The 13,541-nt window shown below is 40.7% G+C and overlaps 1 protein-coding gene across 17 annotated transcripts in view; it reads right to left on the bottom strand.

The window, feature by feature from the left end:
* Nucleotides 1-13,541, bottom strand: part of SLC8A1 (solute carrier family 8 member A1) — a 398,173-nt gene that overhangs the window by 314,713 nt on the left and 69,919 nt on the right. For 14 of the 17 annotated variants that reach the window (XM_041756266.1, XM_041756268.1, XM_041756273.1 and 11 more), the window contains one exon: nucleotides 3,148-4,979. In XM_041756266.1, coding sequence (XP_041612200.1) covers nucleotides 3,148-4,946 — 1,799 coding nt within the window. In that variant the 5' untranslated portion in view covers nucleotides 4,947-4,979. Of the gene's footprint in view, nucleotides 1-3,147; nucleotides 4,983-13,541 lie in introns of all 17 variants that reach the window. The other 3 variants (XM_041756267.1, XM_041756269.1, XM_041756271.1) reach the window with 1 other exon arrangement.

Here is a 13,541-nt window from a genome sequence, read left to right as displayed (position 1 = left end):
ATCAAGTTGAAATAATTCAAGTGATTTATATAAAAATGTGAATGAATGAGTATAGATTTGCTTATATTATAAATTTAAATGACTTTATAAAAATAAGATCAAAGATTAGGAATCTATCTTATTCTTGAAACTGAAGAATCAATAAAGCTGATTACCTCTTGATCTCCATCCCTGATTACATTGGACCCAAGGTAGAAATAACTACCTTGGTTAGTGCCTTTTTGAAATAGGTAAGCTTTACACCCAGGCTTTTCCAAGAATCTCTTCATAGTGCTCTAGAAAGAATCATAAATTCTGGCTTCTTGCACAACATTAAACAAACAAGCAAAAAGACTTTCTTAAGCAGTTAATAAAGTTCAGTGACATCCACCGTCCTATCTAAACATTGTAGGTTTTTAAGAAAGTAATCTCTCATGATTAACTGTGCAATTGGATGAGACAAATTCATTCTTCAAGAAAAATTGGGTTGAAGTCCACGTGGTTCAGCTTCACTGCCTGATGACAAACTCTGTCACTGCGATCTGACTATGTGGACCTGGCATTAGAAACAACCCAGAGGAAGAATGATAGGAGAAGAAGAAGAAGAAGGAGGAGGAGGAGGAGGAGGAGGAGGAGGGGGAGGAGGAGGAGGAGATCTTTGATAATACTATGTTTTTCTAGAAACATTAAGTTGGAATCCTTGATGCCTAGTTGAAGTCTAAGTCCCAGTCATCTAAACAAATTTATTTAAGCAATAGATGGATTAAGCATCTACAAAGCTTGTTAGTATTCTGTAATGTCAGGATAAAGACTCTTTAAAACTAAAATTCTAGAAAAAAAGAAAAAAATGGAGGGCTGCGATTCTATTCCCCTGATAAATAAAATGTTTGACATTTCTAAAATTTCACATTTCAACTTAATAAATAAAATATAGTAAGAGTTTTATTAAACTAGGAACTAGTGATTGATCTAGAATACTCCTAAGAACACATACAGAGATGTCATGCCAATAATTCTATCCATTCTTACCAATTTTCAGAAGATATTTAAATTTTTAAAGCTGGAATTTGGCAATATTCTCTTCCTTAGCAAGAATTAAATCAATTTAATGGCATAGGGTGAATGTTTTAAATGGAACTTGGCAGAATAAATTTTTCCATCAAATTACTGTCAGTCTTTTTTTTTCCTTCTTCTTCTTCTTCTTCTAACACTGTGTCCAAAAGAAGGTTATTATTTACAGTTTGATAAAAGTCCTGGACAGCAGAATAGATAAGAAAAGACTGCCTCTCAAATAAATAAGTACAGAGCCATTATTCTTAACCAAAAGCAAGACCAAAATTTAAGGAGAAAACATCCTAAGTAAAATGAATAAACAAAACAAAACACCCATTGGGTCATATTTAAATGTTACCCGTGTGAGTTCTTTAATAATATTCAATACCCCTTTAGTAACATGCAATATTATTTTCACATGGATTACAAGTGCTATCTAATACAAGAGGGTTCAATAACTGAAATGATTAGAAAACATAATGAGAAAGAATTTCAAGCAAAGGAATAAAGTTTATGAGCTAACATGGGCAGGATCATATTCAATGCAAGGCCCCTGAGAAAACCCTTCCTAGTATGCAGGATATTCATTTGCTTTTATATTACTATCTTTCAGTAAAATAGACATCCAACAAAACACACCTCAATGCTTGGAACATTAACAATATAAGAACCAACATAAACTAGATATTCATCCAAAGTTACCCCCCCATACATCTGAAGGTGGATATTATAATCTCTGCTTTGCTTGATTTCATTGTGATACTCCACTGTAACTGCTCATCTCTATAATACAACATCAAAGAGAGGTAAAGACACTGGAAGGTTTCTGCAGGAAAATCTCTTCCTTCTGCCCATTTGCCCTGCCCCCCTCTACTCTTTCATTTAGGAGAAAAGGTACTTGGCATTTGACATAACACATAATGTTTACACAAGAGTTAACCATTTTTAGAACAAACTGCATGTTTTTTTTTTTTCCTGGAAATCCCTAAGTTGCCAATGCTTCAACCAATATAAGCATTCATTTTAATGTCCTTTTATGTATTACAGATATTATAGTTTCTTTCTTTCCTTTCTTCCTTCCTTCTGTCCTTCCTTCTCTGTTTCCTTCCTTCTCCTTCCTTCCTTCCTTCCTTCCTTCCTTCCTTCCTTCCTTCCTTCCAGTTTGGACACTGCTCATTGAGTCAGCCTTCTGCTTTGCATTTGGTGAGTGTAATGCCCCTTCAGGCAAGGAAGGAAGAACAGCTCTAAACGGCAGCTGTCAATGGCAGAATCATTGTACAACCAGGCACTTGGTGTTACAAATTGGCAAGTGTCACTGTAAAGTGCCAATAGGAAGAGTAAATTGTTCCCAGTTTTTTTCTCTGACCCGTTCCCTGTCAACTAGGATGCTTGGACAGAATCTTATTCTCTCCCCGTCACTATATCAGTAGGGTAAAAGCATTTACTTAATCATAAAAAGAAAAATCAGGCTAGAACTACGTAAGAGCTATGTGACTTTTCCCACATTGGCATAAAACCAAATAAAAATTTAAAAAGCAGGTCTGGTCATTAAGTCATAATTAAAATGAGCATGTAAGCAGAAACATTACCTTATATTATTGCAAAAACACAGTATCAGATAAAAGCAGCAAAAAAGTGTTCCAGCCAGCCTTGGTAGCCAGGAAATTCTTTTTAAAGGTGTTTCCTTTTTGGGCTTTCCCAATTTGTACTCAGTAATAAAATTAGGGACTTGATGAGATGATCTAAACATTCACTTTTGATAAATAAGTAAGTAAATATTCCCTTTCTGTGTGTCTATGATGTGATTCAAAATAGAATACAAAATTTCCAACCCATCATAAGCAGTTTGATAAACTGTCACAAAACTCATTCTGTCATAATTGCAACAGTGTACTTAAAATACGCACAAGTACGAAAGTAAAAAAAATAAAACCCAATTAAGATCTCTGTATAGAGCAGATTGAAAGCAGGGAGCACCGACAGTTTTGAAGTGGTCTTGCGTACTACACATTCCATTCCTTGTGTACCATTTAGCTTAAAAAAAAAAAAATTACATGCACTCTCACATCCACAAACGCACTCGACCTCACGCTTATGTATCAAAAAGGAACTTACACAATTTCATCGTTCTGGAATTCGAGCTCTCCACAAGTGTCCTCAAAGTCCTCCCCTCCACCTCTGGCAGTCCCTTCGATGGTTTTATAGGGAACGATAACATTTCCTCGAGCTCCAGATGTTCGCAATACCTTCACCTCCATAATGCCAATGCTCTCACTCACGTGAGTCACGGGCTCCTCAAAAGTAAAGATGCCAGCGTGGTCATCGTCAAAAATCGTCACGGTGGCGGTGGCAGGAGATCCCAGGCAAGCGAGCGCAGAAACATGATTGGCTTCCAGGATGCCATCTTCTGAGGCTTCAGAAGATACCTTAACATTGCTCAAGTGCACAAGGAAATTTTCATCCTCCTCAAAGATGTCATCATCGATGATGCCAACTCTGATTTCCTTCTGGGTCTCACCTGGCTTAAAGACCACAGTTCCTTCAGTAAATTCATAATCAGACCCAGCGTTGGCTGTGCCATCCTCTGTTCTGAAGTCAACAAACACAGTGTTAGTCAAATCACCACCTCTGCGGATAATGGTCAGGGCTACAGTACCACAGTTCTCCAGACACTGATAGGTCCCTTGTTCAAAGAAGATCTTACTCACGGGGTCATTTTCAGCCACTTCAGTGTTGACCTCATGCATGCTGACAGCCTTCCTTGCCTGGTCAGCTGCGTGCCTCTTTAAAATGTTGCCAGCTCCGGTCATCAGGCGAGTAGCTTGGATGCGGTAAAATGCTCGGCTTTTCTGCTGCTGACTTAGGACTTGGTAGTTAGCTAATTCAATCAATTGCTCTATTTCTTTCTCCGGATGCTTCTGCTTGAGCTCCTTCAGAATCCTAGCCATTTCTCGCCTCGCCTCTTCATCATCTTGGTCCCTCTCATCAACCTCCAGAACCAGAGCACCATCTAAGAAATTGTCAACGTGGGAATTGACCACTTTCCCATCCATTTCAATTTCAGTCTTGGAAGATGGCCTGTCTCCTTCATGCTCGATGATCATTCCCCTCTGCTTGCCGGCCCGATACCTCTTGTAGACATACTTGTAAAACAGCAGCCTCCTATCTGCTACCCAAGCGAACACAACACAGATAGGAAAGAAGAAGAAAGTAAGCAAACCTTCCCAGACTTCCACGACCCCAGGAGAGATGACAGACAAAATAATGTAAAGCCACGTATAGGCAAAGATGCTCCAGGCTGCTGTCACAAAGAACACACGTAAATGCTTAATCTTCCTTGTCTCTCCATCTGGGACCACATAAACACAAAGCGCGATGATGATGAACATGTTGAATGCAGCACTTCCCACAATGGTGCTGGGACCTAGGTCTCCTGCGGTGAAGTTATGGCCACATACTTCAATTACCGAAAGGAGAATCTCTGGAGCAGAAGATCCCAGGGCCATCAAGGTTAGATTGGAAACAGTCTCATTCCAGATCCTCACAGTGGTCTTGGTGGTCTCTCCATTGGGTTTCTTTATGGTTATTTCTTTTTCTTGAGATGTGATGACTTCTATAGAGGACATGAACCGATCAGCAATGATAGAGACTCCGAGAAACATGTAGACCATGGCGACAAAATACACAGTAGCTCTGGCAATTTTGTCTCCAAAGGAAGGGTCTTGGGGCTCCCAAATGGGTAAAATCACCCCCTTCTTACAATAATATGAGCCAGTACACTCTCCGGTTTCATTGCCTTCTCCTTCCATTTCTGTCTCTGCACTTATAAGGTCCACGTGGGAAAATAAGAGAGCCACAATGGCTAACAGATGACATCCCATTGAAAAGGTAGGTAAGAGTCTTAACTGCAGCATGTTGTACAATGGTAGACCTCCAAGTGTCCCAACCTACTGGTAAAAATAAGATGGAAGGAGGGTGGGGGGAAAAAAAATCACATCATCAGAACCAGATTCAAAGCATGACCAATTACTTTTTTTTTTTTTTACTTTTGCCAATGATTTGCTTATATTTGACTACCGTAACATCTATGGTGAATCATTATTCCAAGTATCCATAGGTGATTAAGCAATCCTTTGCAAAATGTACAACTCAATCTCTCCACTTGTCAGTTTTGTACATGTAATCTCCATTCACTGAGCAATGTACACAATTGACTTACTGGAAATGAAAAGTTCAATTATAGCCTTGTCTTGTTAAATATATAGTTATGGATTCTAAGAGCCAATAAGGAAAAACAAAACTTTCTGATGCATCAAATAATCTTCTCCTTGTTGCTAATGCAGATTTTCTTTTACATTTTGATCAGAACAATCACCTCCCAGAAACTGTTAAATTACCAAAACCCCTTTATTAAGATCGATGCTTTAAAGTTCAGACCTTAAAATCTTAACCAACACAAGACCTCTTGATGATCTTAAACTCTGGAGCAGACCTTATACTGCAAGTTTTAAAATCACACCCTATTGCTCCAAACTTCCTTGGAAACAGAGATACCTTCAAACATCTCTGCAAAGTCAATTGTAGTTGTACTTGGGGGGGGGGGTGGATCTGCTGTAATGCAATCTTTCCACACATTAAGTACAGTTTTTAAAAGAATAATTTGATGAGAGCAGCACATTTCCTCCTGATTTTCAGCAAGCCCCGTACTCCTGATAGGTTAGCAGCTGGGCCTCTGGTTGCTGAAGCACAGCTCTTTGCATCTGGGTACAGATCTCGCTGTAGAGTCTGCAGGCTGTCCACAGCAAGATAGGAAATAAAGCCCGGGTCTAGTTGTGTGTTAAGACTCTTGTCCAGCAGGCTGTGAAATCAGCTTCACCAGCCGTAAAATGTTCCTTCTCAGTGTTGATGTCATCCTTTCCATGGTCATTCTAAAACACTTATTAGTTCTACAGAGGGTTCAAGTGACCAAAAAATACAGGAGCAATAATTTCATCCGCATCAGCTCATGTGGCAGGACAGCAGGGACCACAAAGTATCCACATGATGAAGGGCTGTGGGCAATTAGAGATACCGAAACAGAGTAACTGAGCCACACAAAGCTTGGTAAACAAAGCAAAGTGGGGGACTGAAAAACCATGGCTCTACATTCACCCACCAGCTTGGGCAAAACTCCACTCAGACCATACATCTCTTCTGCCTCTAAGGCTTGGTAAGGTGCTGACGTACAGGAGGGTCTTCTCCACGTCAGGGTGACTCTGGCCTGGAAGGCCAGTTATGACATCACCTAAAGTGGTGGCAAGAAGAGGCCCTGAGTCAGAACATAGCCTTGCGGCCTGATAAAACGTGAACAATGGAGCTAGAAGGGAGCCTTCCATAGTCTGGGGCAGTCTCAGAGGCATCCACACATTCACCTGCATTCTCTGGCCCATGTTTGCGGCTGATGGCATAGAGTGGAAATTCACCAGGGCCCATGAGAACCCCCCTGGCCCAGCACATTCTGGCAGACCTCAAAGAGCCCTCTATAACCTAAAGCCCCCTTTAGCTCATCACTATTGGGAGATAAGAGTTGACATTTTTCCCAAACTAACACACAGCAGAGGGTTGTGATGGGAGAATGACATTCCACATAAAAAGCTGAGAAATACAAAGAATGTATCTTCAAAATATGCAAGGTTCATGGTCAGTGATTCTACTGATTCAATCATTACAGGGCTTGGGTGAGATCACCACTTAAAACAAGGAGACACTGAAGCAAACTATAAGAGTCATGGAAGAGCTAGTTCTAATTCTATGATGCAGCCATTTATTCCACAAATATTTATAAGTGCCACCTAACTACATGTTTTAGGACCACCTGCTAGCTCTCTTCTAAGTCCTACTTGTGCATCAAAGAATTAAAACAAACAAAAAGGGCAGCTCCAGTGGCTCAGCGGTTTAGCGCCGCCTTCTGCCCAGGGTGTGATCCTGGAGTCCAGGGATCGAGTCCCATGTCGGGCTTCCTGCATGAAACCGGCTTTTCCCTCTGCCTGTGTCTCTGCCTCTCTCTCTGTGTCTCTCATGAATAAATAAATAAAGTCTTTAAAAAATAAATAAATAAAACAAACAAAAACCACAGTCCTGTCCTTGCAGACCTTATATTCTATTGGGGAGGAAACAAATAAGTATAAATTTCAGATACTAAAAAATGCTAGAGAGGTGGGGGCAGAAAGCAATGTAAGTAAGACAGGGAGTCTGTGCGTGTACACACGTGGCATGCATGATTTTATACTGGATGGTTAAGGAAGGCCTCCCTGATAAAGTGAAACTGGAGCATAATCCTAAATGAAGTAGGAAACCAAGAATCGTGGCTTCCACACAGAGTTAGGAGGGTCAGTAGCAAAAGTCCCATGGAAAGTTTCCCACAGGCTGGCTTTTATCTTATGGATTAGAGACTCAAATAGACAAGCATTGACAGCTGTGATGTAATATGTGAGCTGGCACGTTCCTAGAGATGGCTGCCCTTCACCTGACAGTTTTTTTAGCAACCACCTGCCACCTCTCCCTGACATACTCTCAGGGAAATCTCTTAAATCAGCCAAAAAAAAAAGAAAAAAAAAAAAAAAAAACTTGCTCTGACCCATATCTCACAGTTGTTCTTAGCCAAAAGGGCACATATGTTTAAGAATGGATGCATCTCTAAAAATTTCTATCAGAGAAAAAAAACAAAGGGAAAGGTTTGTGAGGTTAACTCCAAAACATCACAATTACATTCAAAAGGTGGTAATATTACAATTTGTGAAATCAGTGGACATAAAACACTGATACAGATTTTTGGCAATGGAGCAACTAGAATGAACTCTCTGGACTTCAGTTTCTTTCTCTATTAAATTAATACCAAATTCAACTGTTTGGGAGGATGTGGAACAGATAACATCTGAATGAGAGTTCCTTCTTCATTCTTTGGTTTCAGGATCTTTTCTCTATCATCCGATTTAAGCAGATCCACCTGGCCTTCCACACTGTCTCCTCAAAACTATATTTCCATAAAATTAAGCAGGAAATGGAGGCTGGCTGTTAATATATTGTTCTGCCATGTGGCTTTTTTTTTTTAAAATTCATGATAGACAGAGAGAGAGAGAGAGAGAGAGAGGCAGAGGGAGAAGCAGGCTCCATACCGGGAGCCTCACGCGGGACTCGATCCCGGGACTGCAGGATCGTGCCCTGGGCCAAAGGCAGGCACTAAACCACTGAGCCACCCAGGAATCCCCATCCACTTGGCCTTTTTACATTCTGCCCTGATCTACTGTACCCTGTAACAAGGGGTAGGCTGTTTCATGGTGCCTTCAAATCAATTCTCACATCTAGGGCCAGTTCTTGCTTAGCAACATCCATTACATCATCCAAATGAGCTTTCAGCACAGTATTAAGAATACCCAGATTGTCTTCTGCTCACTATTTATTTTGAAGCAAACAGACAACCCCAGCACCTAGAGATTACAGTTGTGAATGGCATTGATGAGGCAGGGTGAAAAGATATTCAACTGAAAAAGCCCAGACCCCAGCATTGAAAGGAGAGGTCAAAGGAATGAACCATACACCTGCAAGACAGGTTTTTATCAAACTGCCTCCATAAAGAGTGAGGAAGAGCCCCACTGCAGAGGGAGTCCTAAAGAGTAGTCAGGCAGCAGAGCTCTGGGTTCCTTGGGGAAGCCACAGCCAGTTTTGACCACCAAGGAGGACCTGACTTGGAGAGAAGAAACCCGTTTGGCATTCCTGTCAGTCCAGCGCACAAGGTAGCATAATCTCATTCTACTGATTGGCAGCTGAGGTTATTCAGAGGAACTCCTTGACTCATCAGGACCTGGAATTCCCTTCAATGTAATTCTTGCTGACTGAAAGCATCAAAGCCAAGCAATTAATCTGTTTCTAAGGCAACATTAAAGCAACCATAAGTTCTCATCCACTCCTGAGACAAGCACTTTCAAATGCTTTTAGACAAAGAGATGATGCCAGAAGACGACTTTCCTTATCTGACCTTCCATCTAGGGGGCAAATTACCGCTCTGACACCACCCAACCTCAGGCCAACCCACCACGACTACACGTTACTAGGGAGCTCTGTTTCCATGTTGACTCTCTGCTATCACCTTTTTCTTTTTTTCTTCTCAAAGAGAGAATTTCCTCTTTGTTACTTAGTAAATTGGGACAGGTCCTCTAGAGTACAGGCAGAGAGAGGTCATATAAGGGCTACACCCTCCGGTTGAATGTATGAAACTACAGTCAGAATCCTGTGCCACGTCAGAAAACAGTCACCTCATTCATCAAAGGAAGCCCCTCAGGTAATGGTCAGGCAATGCGGCCAAAAGCAGAAAGGTGAGTTTCAGATTTAAAATAGCGAAGAAGTTATTGAAAAGTCATGAGATGTCATCCATGGCCCTTTCTCCTACTTCGTTTTTCTATGTAGAACTTATTACTGCTTATGTGTTAATAAAATTTATGTAATGGTTCTATTTATTGCCTTTCTTTCTCTGATAGACATAAACTCTGTAGAGGTGGAGATTTTTGTCTCTCTTGTTCATTGATGGATCTCCAGTTCCTAGAGCAGAATCTGGCACATAAGAGATACATGGCACCTGCTTATTGAATGAATAAAATAATCCTCATGGGGTCATGTGCTGATTCACCAAATCTCTGAAGGTAAATCAGAATCTGGGAGCTCTGACTAGGCATTTGCATTTAAAAACATGCCCTGTGTGAAGCGGATGCCCCTAAAATGAGCAGAGGCCAATATCACACTACACTGAAAAGCCAATATCGGTATTGGGTGGAGGAGAGGAAATGTGATACAGGCTTATAGGCAGAGAACCTCAGGCTGGAAGAACTGACCTCCAGCATAGAGGAACTGGGGCTCTGACACTTTCCCCGGCACCTGGGGATGGGTCTTCCTACATGAGCCCTGGCTGGCTGATTTCTTTTGTAATGCCAAGTTCATCTGCTCTGTTGAGAGGGTCCTGATATTTTGGACATCCTCAATTAAGCATCTCTTCTCCTTTCAGAACAATAAAAAGACATCTGGTCAAGCACCAACCAAAAATCAGCTCCATTACAGATGCCTCATAAAAGGGAAAGTGCATCAAGAATTTAAATTTAAATAAATTAACTCTGCACACTGGCATGGAAATATAAGAGAAAGAAAGCCGGAGAATAAAGAGAGTCTTTCAATACTAAATAAATAGAGAGGAATTCAAAGGGAAGCTGCTCTGCTAATCTTGGGCCAGGACCGTCCTTGGATTCATTTTGCCAGTGCCAAGGGCAGAGTAAGGGCCCCCCTTATTGTCATAAATGCCAAATTCTGACAATAATGACCAAAACCACTGACTGAGCACATGCTTTGTCCCAGGTGCTTTACAGACTGCTTTGCATTCACTGTCCCTGACCTTTCTGACAATATTGCAAGGAGGTATTATCATTCTCATTTTACAAATGAGAAAAATAAATGATTTGTAAAAGTAAACTAGCTGAAGTTGTACAAACATAAGTGAACTGGGATTTTAATCCAGGCACTTTGTCTTAATTATACCATCGTGCCTTGCAAAATGGCAGCATTTTTTGTTTGGTTTCACTACCTAGGTGAACAATACTGTTCTCTGGTTAGCCAAGAACTCCCTACTTAGTGCGGAATAACATTTCCATGCTGCCCTCCTTTCCCCCTGAATAAATGTATGTCGTTGTTTGCACTATCTTAACAAGAGCCTTCATGCTTGCCTCTCCTGTCTCGTCCCTCCCCAGCCCCTGGAGTAAGGGCTTTGTAAGCCTTCTTATTCCTCACGTAGCGAGGGAAAGATGATCCATTTGGGGGATCATCAGCTAAAATCTGAGGTCTGAAATCACTCCAAAGCCATGTAATAATCTCAAGGTTTTTCCATTTGGTCAGGAGAAAAAGAAAATAGAGAAAGAAATCCTAGCAGTGAGCAGGCAAAACTAAAATACAAGATGGGTGGAGCTGGGGAGAATGATACTGAATTTTAGCATAACAAGTTAATACTTTAATAACAATAAATCAGTATTTTCTCAAGAATTTCAATGCAGCTCACAAATTTGCTGTCCTAGGGCCAATACTTTTTATTTTATTCTATTTTATTTTAATTTTTAAACCAGTAAGTAATCCAAAGCTACAGGAAAACAACACATTCATTCATGGTTTTGTCTGCCAAGCTTTTCTTAGCCACTCCCATATGCCAGATATTGTGTTAAAAAGATGAATAAGATAATATCCTCCAAGAAGCTCACATTCTACAGAGGTATTACAAAAGTCAAGTGTGAATCTCCTTTCTGGAACAGAACTCTTGCCTTACTAGAGAATCACAGTAAAGGAGAGGCTTTCCAGGCATTCAGACAGTGAGATAGATCATAGATGCACCTTGACACACTCAGAGCAGACCGCCTCGTTCCCAGGTTAATGCACCTGAGCTCCTGGATTAATACAACTAGGTTTCTAGAAACCGCAGATTGCTCAGCCTACTGTTCCACCACCTAAGGTTTCTAAGCGTAGTGAACTCTTGGAAGCAAGGCCTTGGAGCACCTTGATTGTACCCTGCAAATCTTTCAGAGGCCTCATGATGGACAACAATAACTATTTCAGATAATAATTTGTTCACCATCCACCCTGAAGAGAAAGAGCAGCCTTTGATGTCCAACCTTACACACTGGTAGCAAAAAATGAGGTCATATGCGTGCCTTTATATCTGGGTCACCAAAAACGATTTACTACCTAAAAATATTTTCCACACTAGCTTGTTGACGTTTCACCTTAAGAAATGTGTTTCTGAGTGAAGCACAGCCCTCTCTGTATTTCTAGCTCTAGAGAGTGGACCAGTCATTTATTCATTGAGCATGCACTGTGTGTGTATATGTGCAAAGCACCAAAGCCAGCACTATGGGGATTATAGAGATAATTGCACCTGCACCAGATGAACTGACAGTCTTCAAGCAACTCAAACAGTTAGCTAGAAAGAGTGAGAGGACATTCTAGAAGGAAAGAATGGTGTGCATAAGGCATAGAGCGCTGCTGCTTCCCTTTAAGTTCACCTACAAAACACTTGGGAAATTCATTAATATCCAGATAACTGGGTGCCATCACCAGATGTACAGTATCTCTAAATAGAAAACCCAAATTTGAACTTTAGCAAGCACCCAGCTGATTTGATAGAGGCAGTCTTGGCACCACCCCTTAGGGTACCGGCATAAAGGGCAGAACTAGGTAGGGAGTAGAACCAGCAGGGGGTCTTCTGAGCAAACACAGATTGCAGAGCAAAGCACTTAGGTGAGGTACTGGATAGCAGCGCCTAAAAATTAGAGGATAGTGTTTCTTGCAATATCAGTAAAATGTTGATGTGAAATAACAGATCAAAAGAGCTTTCCTTCTCACAGATTAGGACTGCAGATAGCATCAAAATATAGAACCCCTTAGTGAATCAAGGGGGAAGCAGAAGAGATCTGGACAATGGAGAAGATAGGAGATCTCATGGGCCCCCAAAGAGGAGGTTAAAGCATTGGGAGTAACATATATACTTCATAATTCTGCCAAGGGTTTGGCAAATTGAACACTAATAAAAAATAAATTTATTATTTAAAAAAAGGAAAAAATGTAAACAAACAAACAAACAAAAAATTTTGCCAAGGGTTAGTTCTGCTCTCTTTAAATAGGAACATCTAAGGATTGCTAGGACACTACAACCAACATGTGACAAAGATCCAGGATAAATGGAAGCCTTTGGAGACCTTCCATCCAAGGTCCATGCACAAGTCCTGAATAGAGTAGACAATATGTAGAAATAGAAACCCCAAACCTGAATCCTTGGGTGGTGTGGAAAGTTGTGCTTTTGAAATTATAGGGTCTTTACGTGCATCACCCTTCCCTCTCTTTACCTTCAGCTCAAGGGTAAATTTTGTTGTCGCTTTTGCATTCTAGTCTGCCTCTTGGGACTAGGGATGTTTAATACAGAATCTAATTTCAACCTATGTGATAGGAACATCCAGCATGTTTTTTTTTTTAAATCTTTTTTTACCAAGGAAAATGCTGGTTATGTGAGCAGAGGCTGGTGAATTTCATCAGCTTTTTCCCTGAGTCATTAAACTTCATCTTCAAGTAGATTGCTTTTCAAGAGATGGAACCCTATCAACTTGAAGTTTGAGTCTTTTAAATTTTCCTGCATAGTGTTAAATCATAGTCCTTAAAAGAATAAAATGCTCTTAAGAAAAGCAGAAGGAAGTAAAAAGAAATATTTTTATTTTTTAAAAGATTTTTTATTTATTTATTTATGAGAGACACACAGAGAGAGGCAAAGGGAGAAGCAGGCTCCCTATGGGGAGTCCAATGTGAAATTCAATCCCAGGACCCTGGGATCATGCCCTGAGCCAAAGGCAGACGCTCAACCACTGAGCCACCTGGAACCCAAGAAATATTTTTTAACACTCGAGTTGATAGATGCTCATGTAATGGTGACCCTTCATCAATATTCTGTGCTACAA

The sequence above is a fragment of the Vulpes lagopus genome, chromosome 5 (genome assembly GCF_018345385.1).
Source record: "Vulpes lagopus strain Blue_001 chromosome 5, ASM1834538v1, whole genome shotgun sequence".
Lineage (NCBI taxonomy): Eukaryota > Metazoa > Chordata > Mammalia > Carnivora > Canidae > Vulpes > Vulpes lagopus.
Note: the sequence above shows the minus strand (reverse complement) of the source record. Positions and strands in the feature narration are given on the sequence as shown.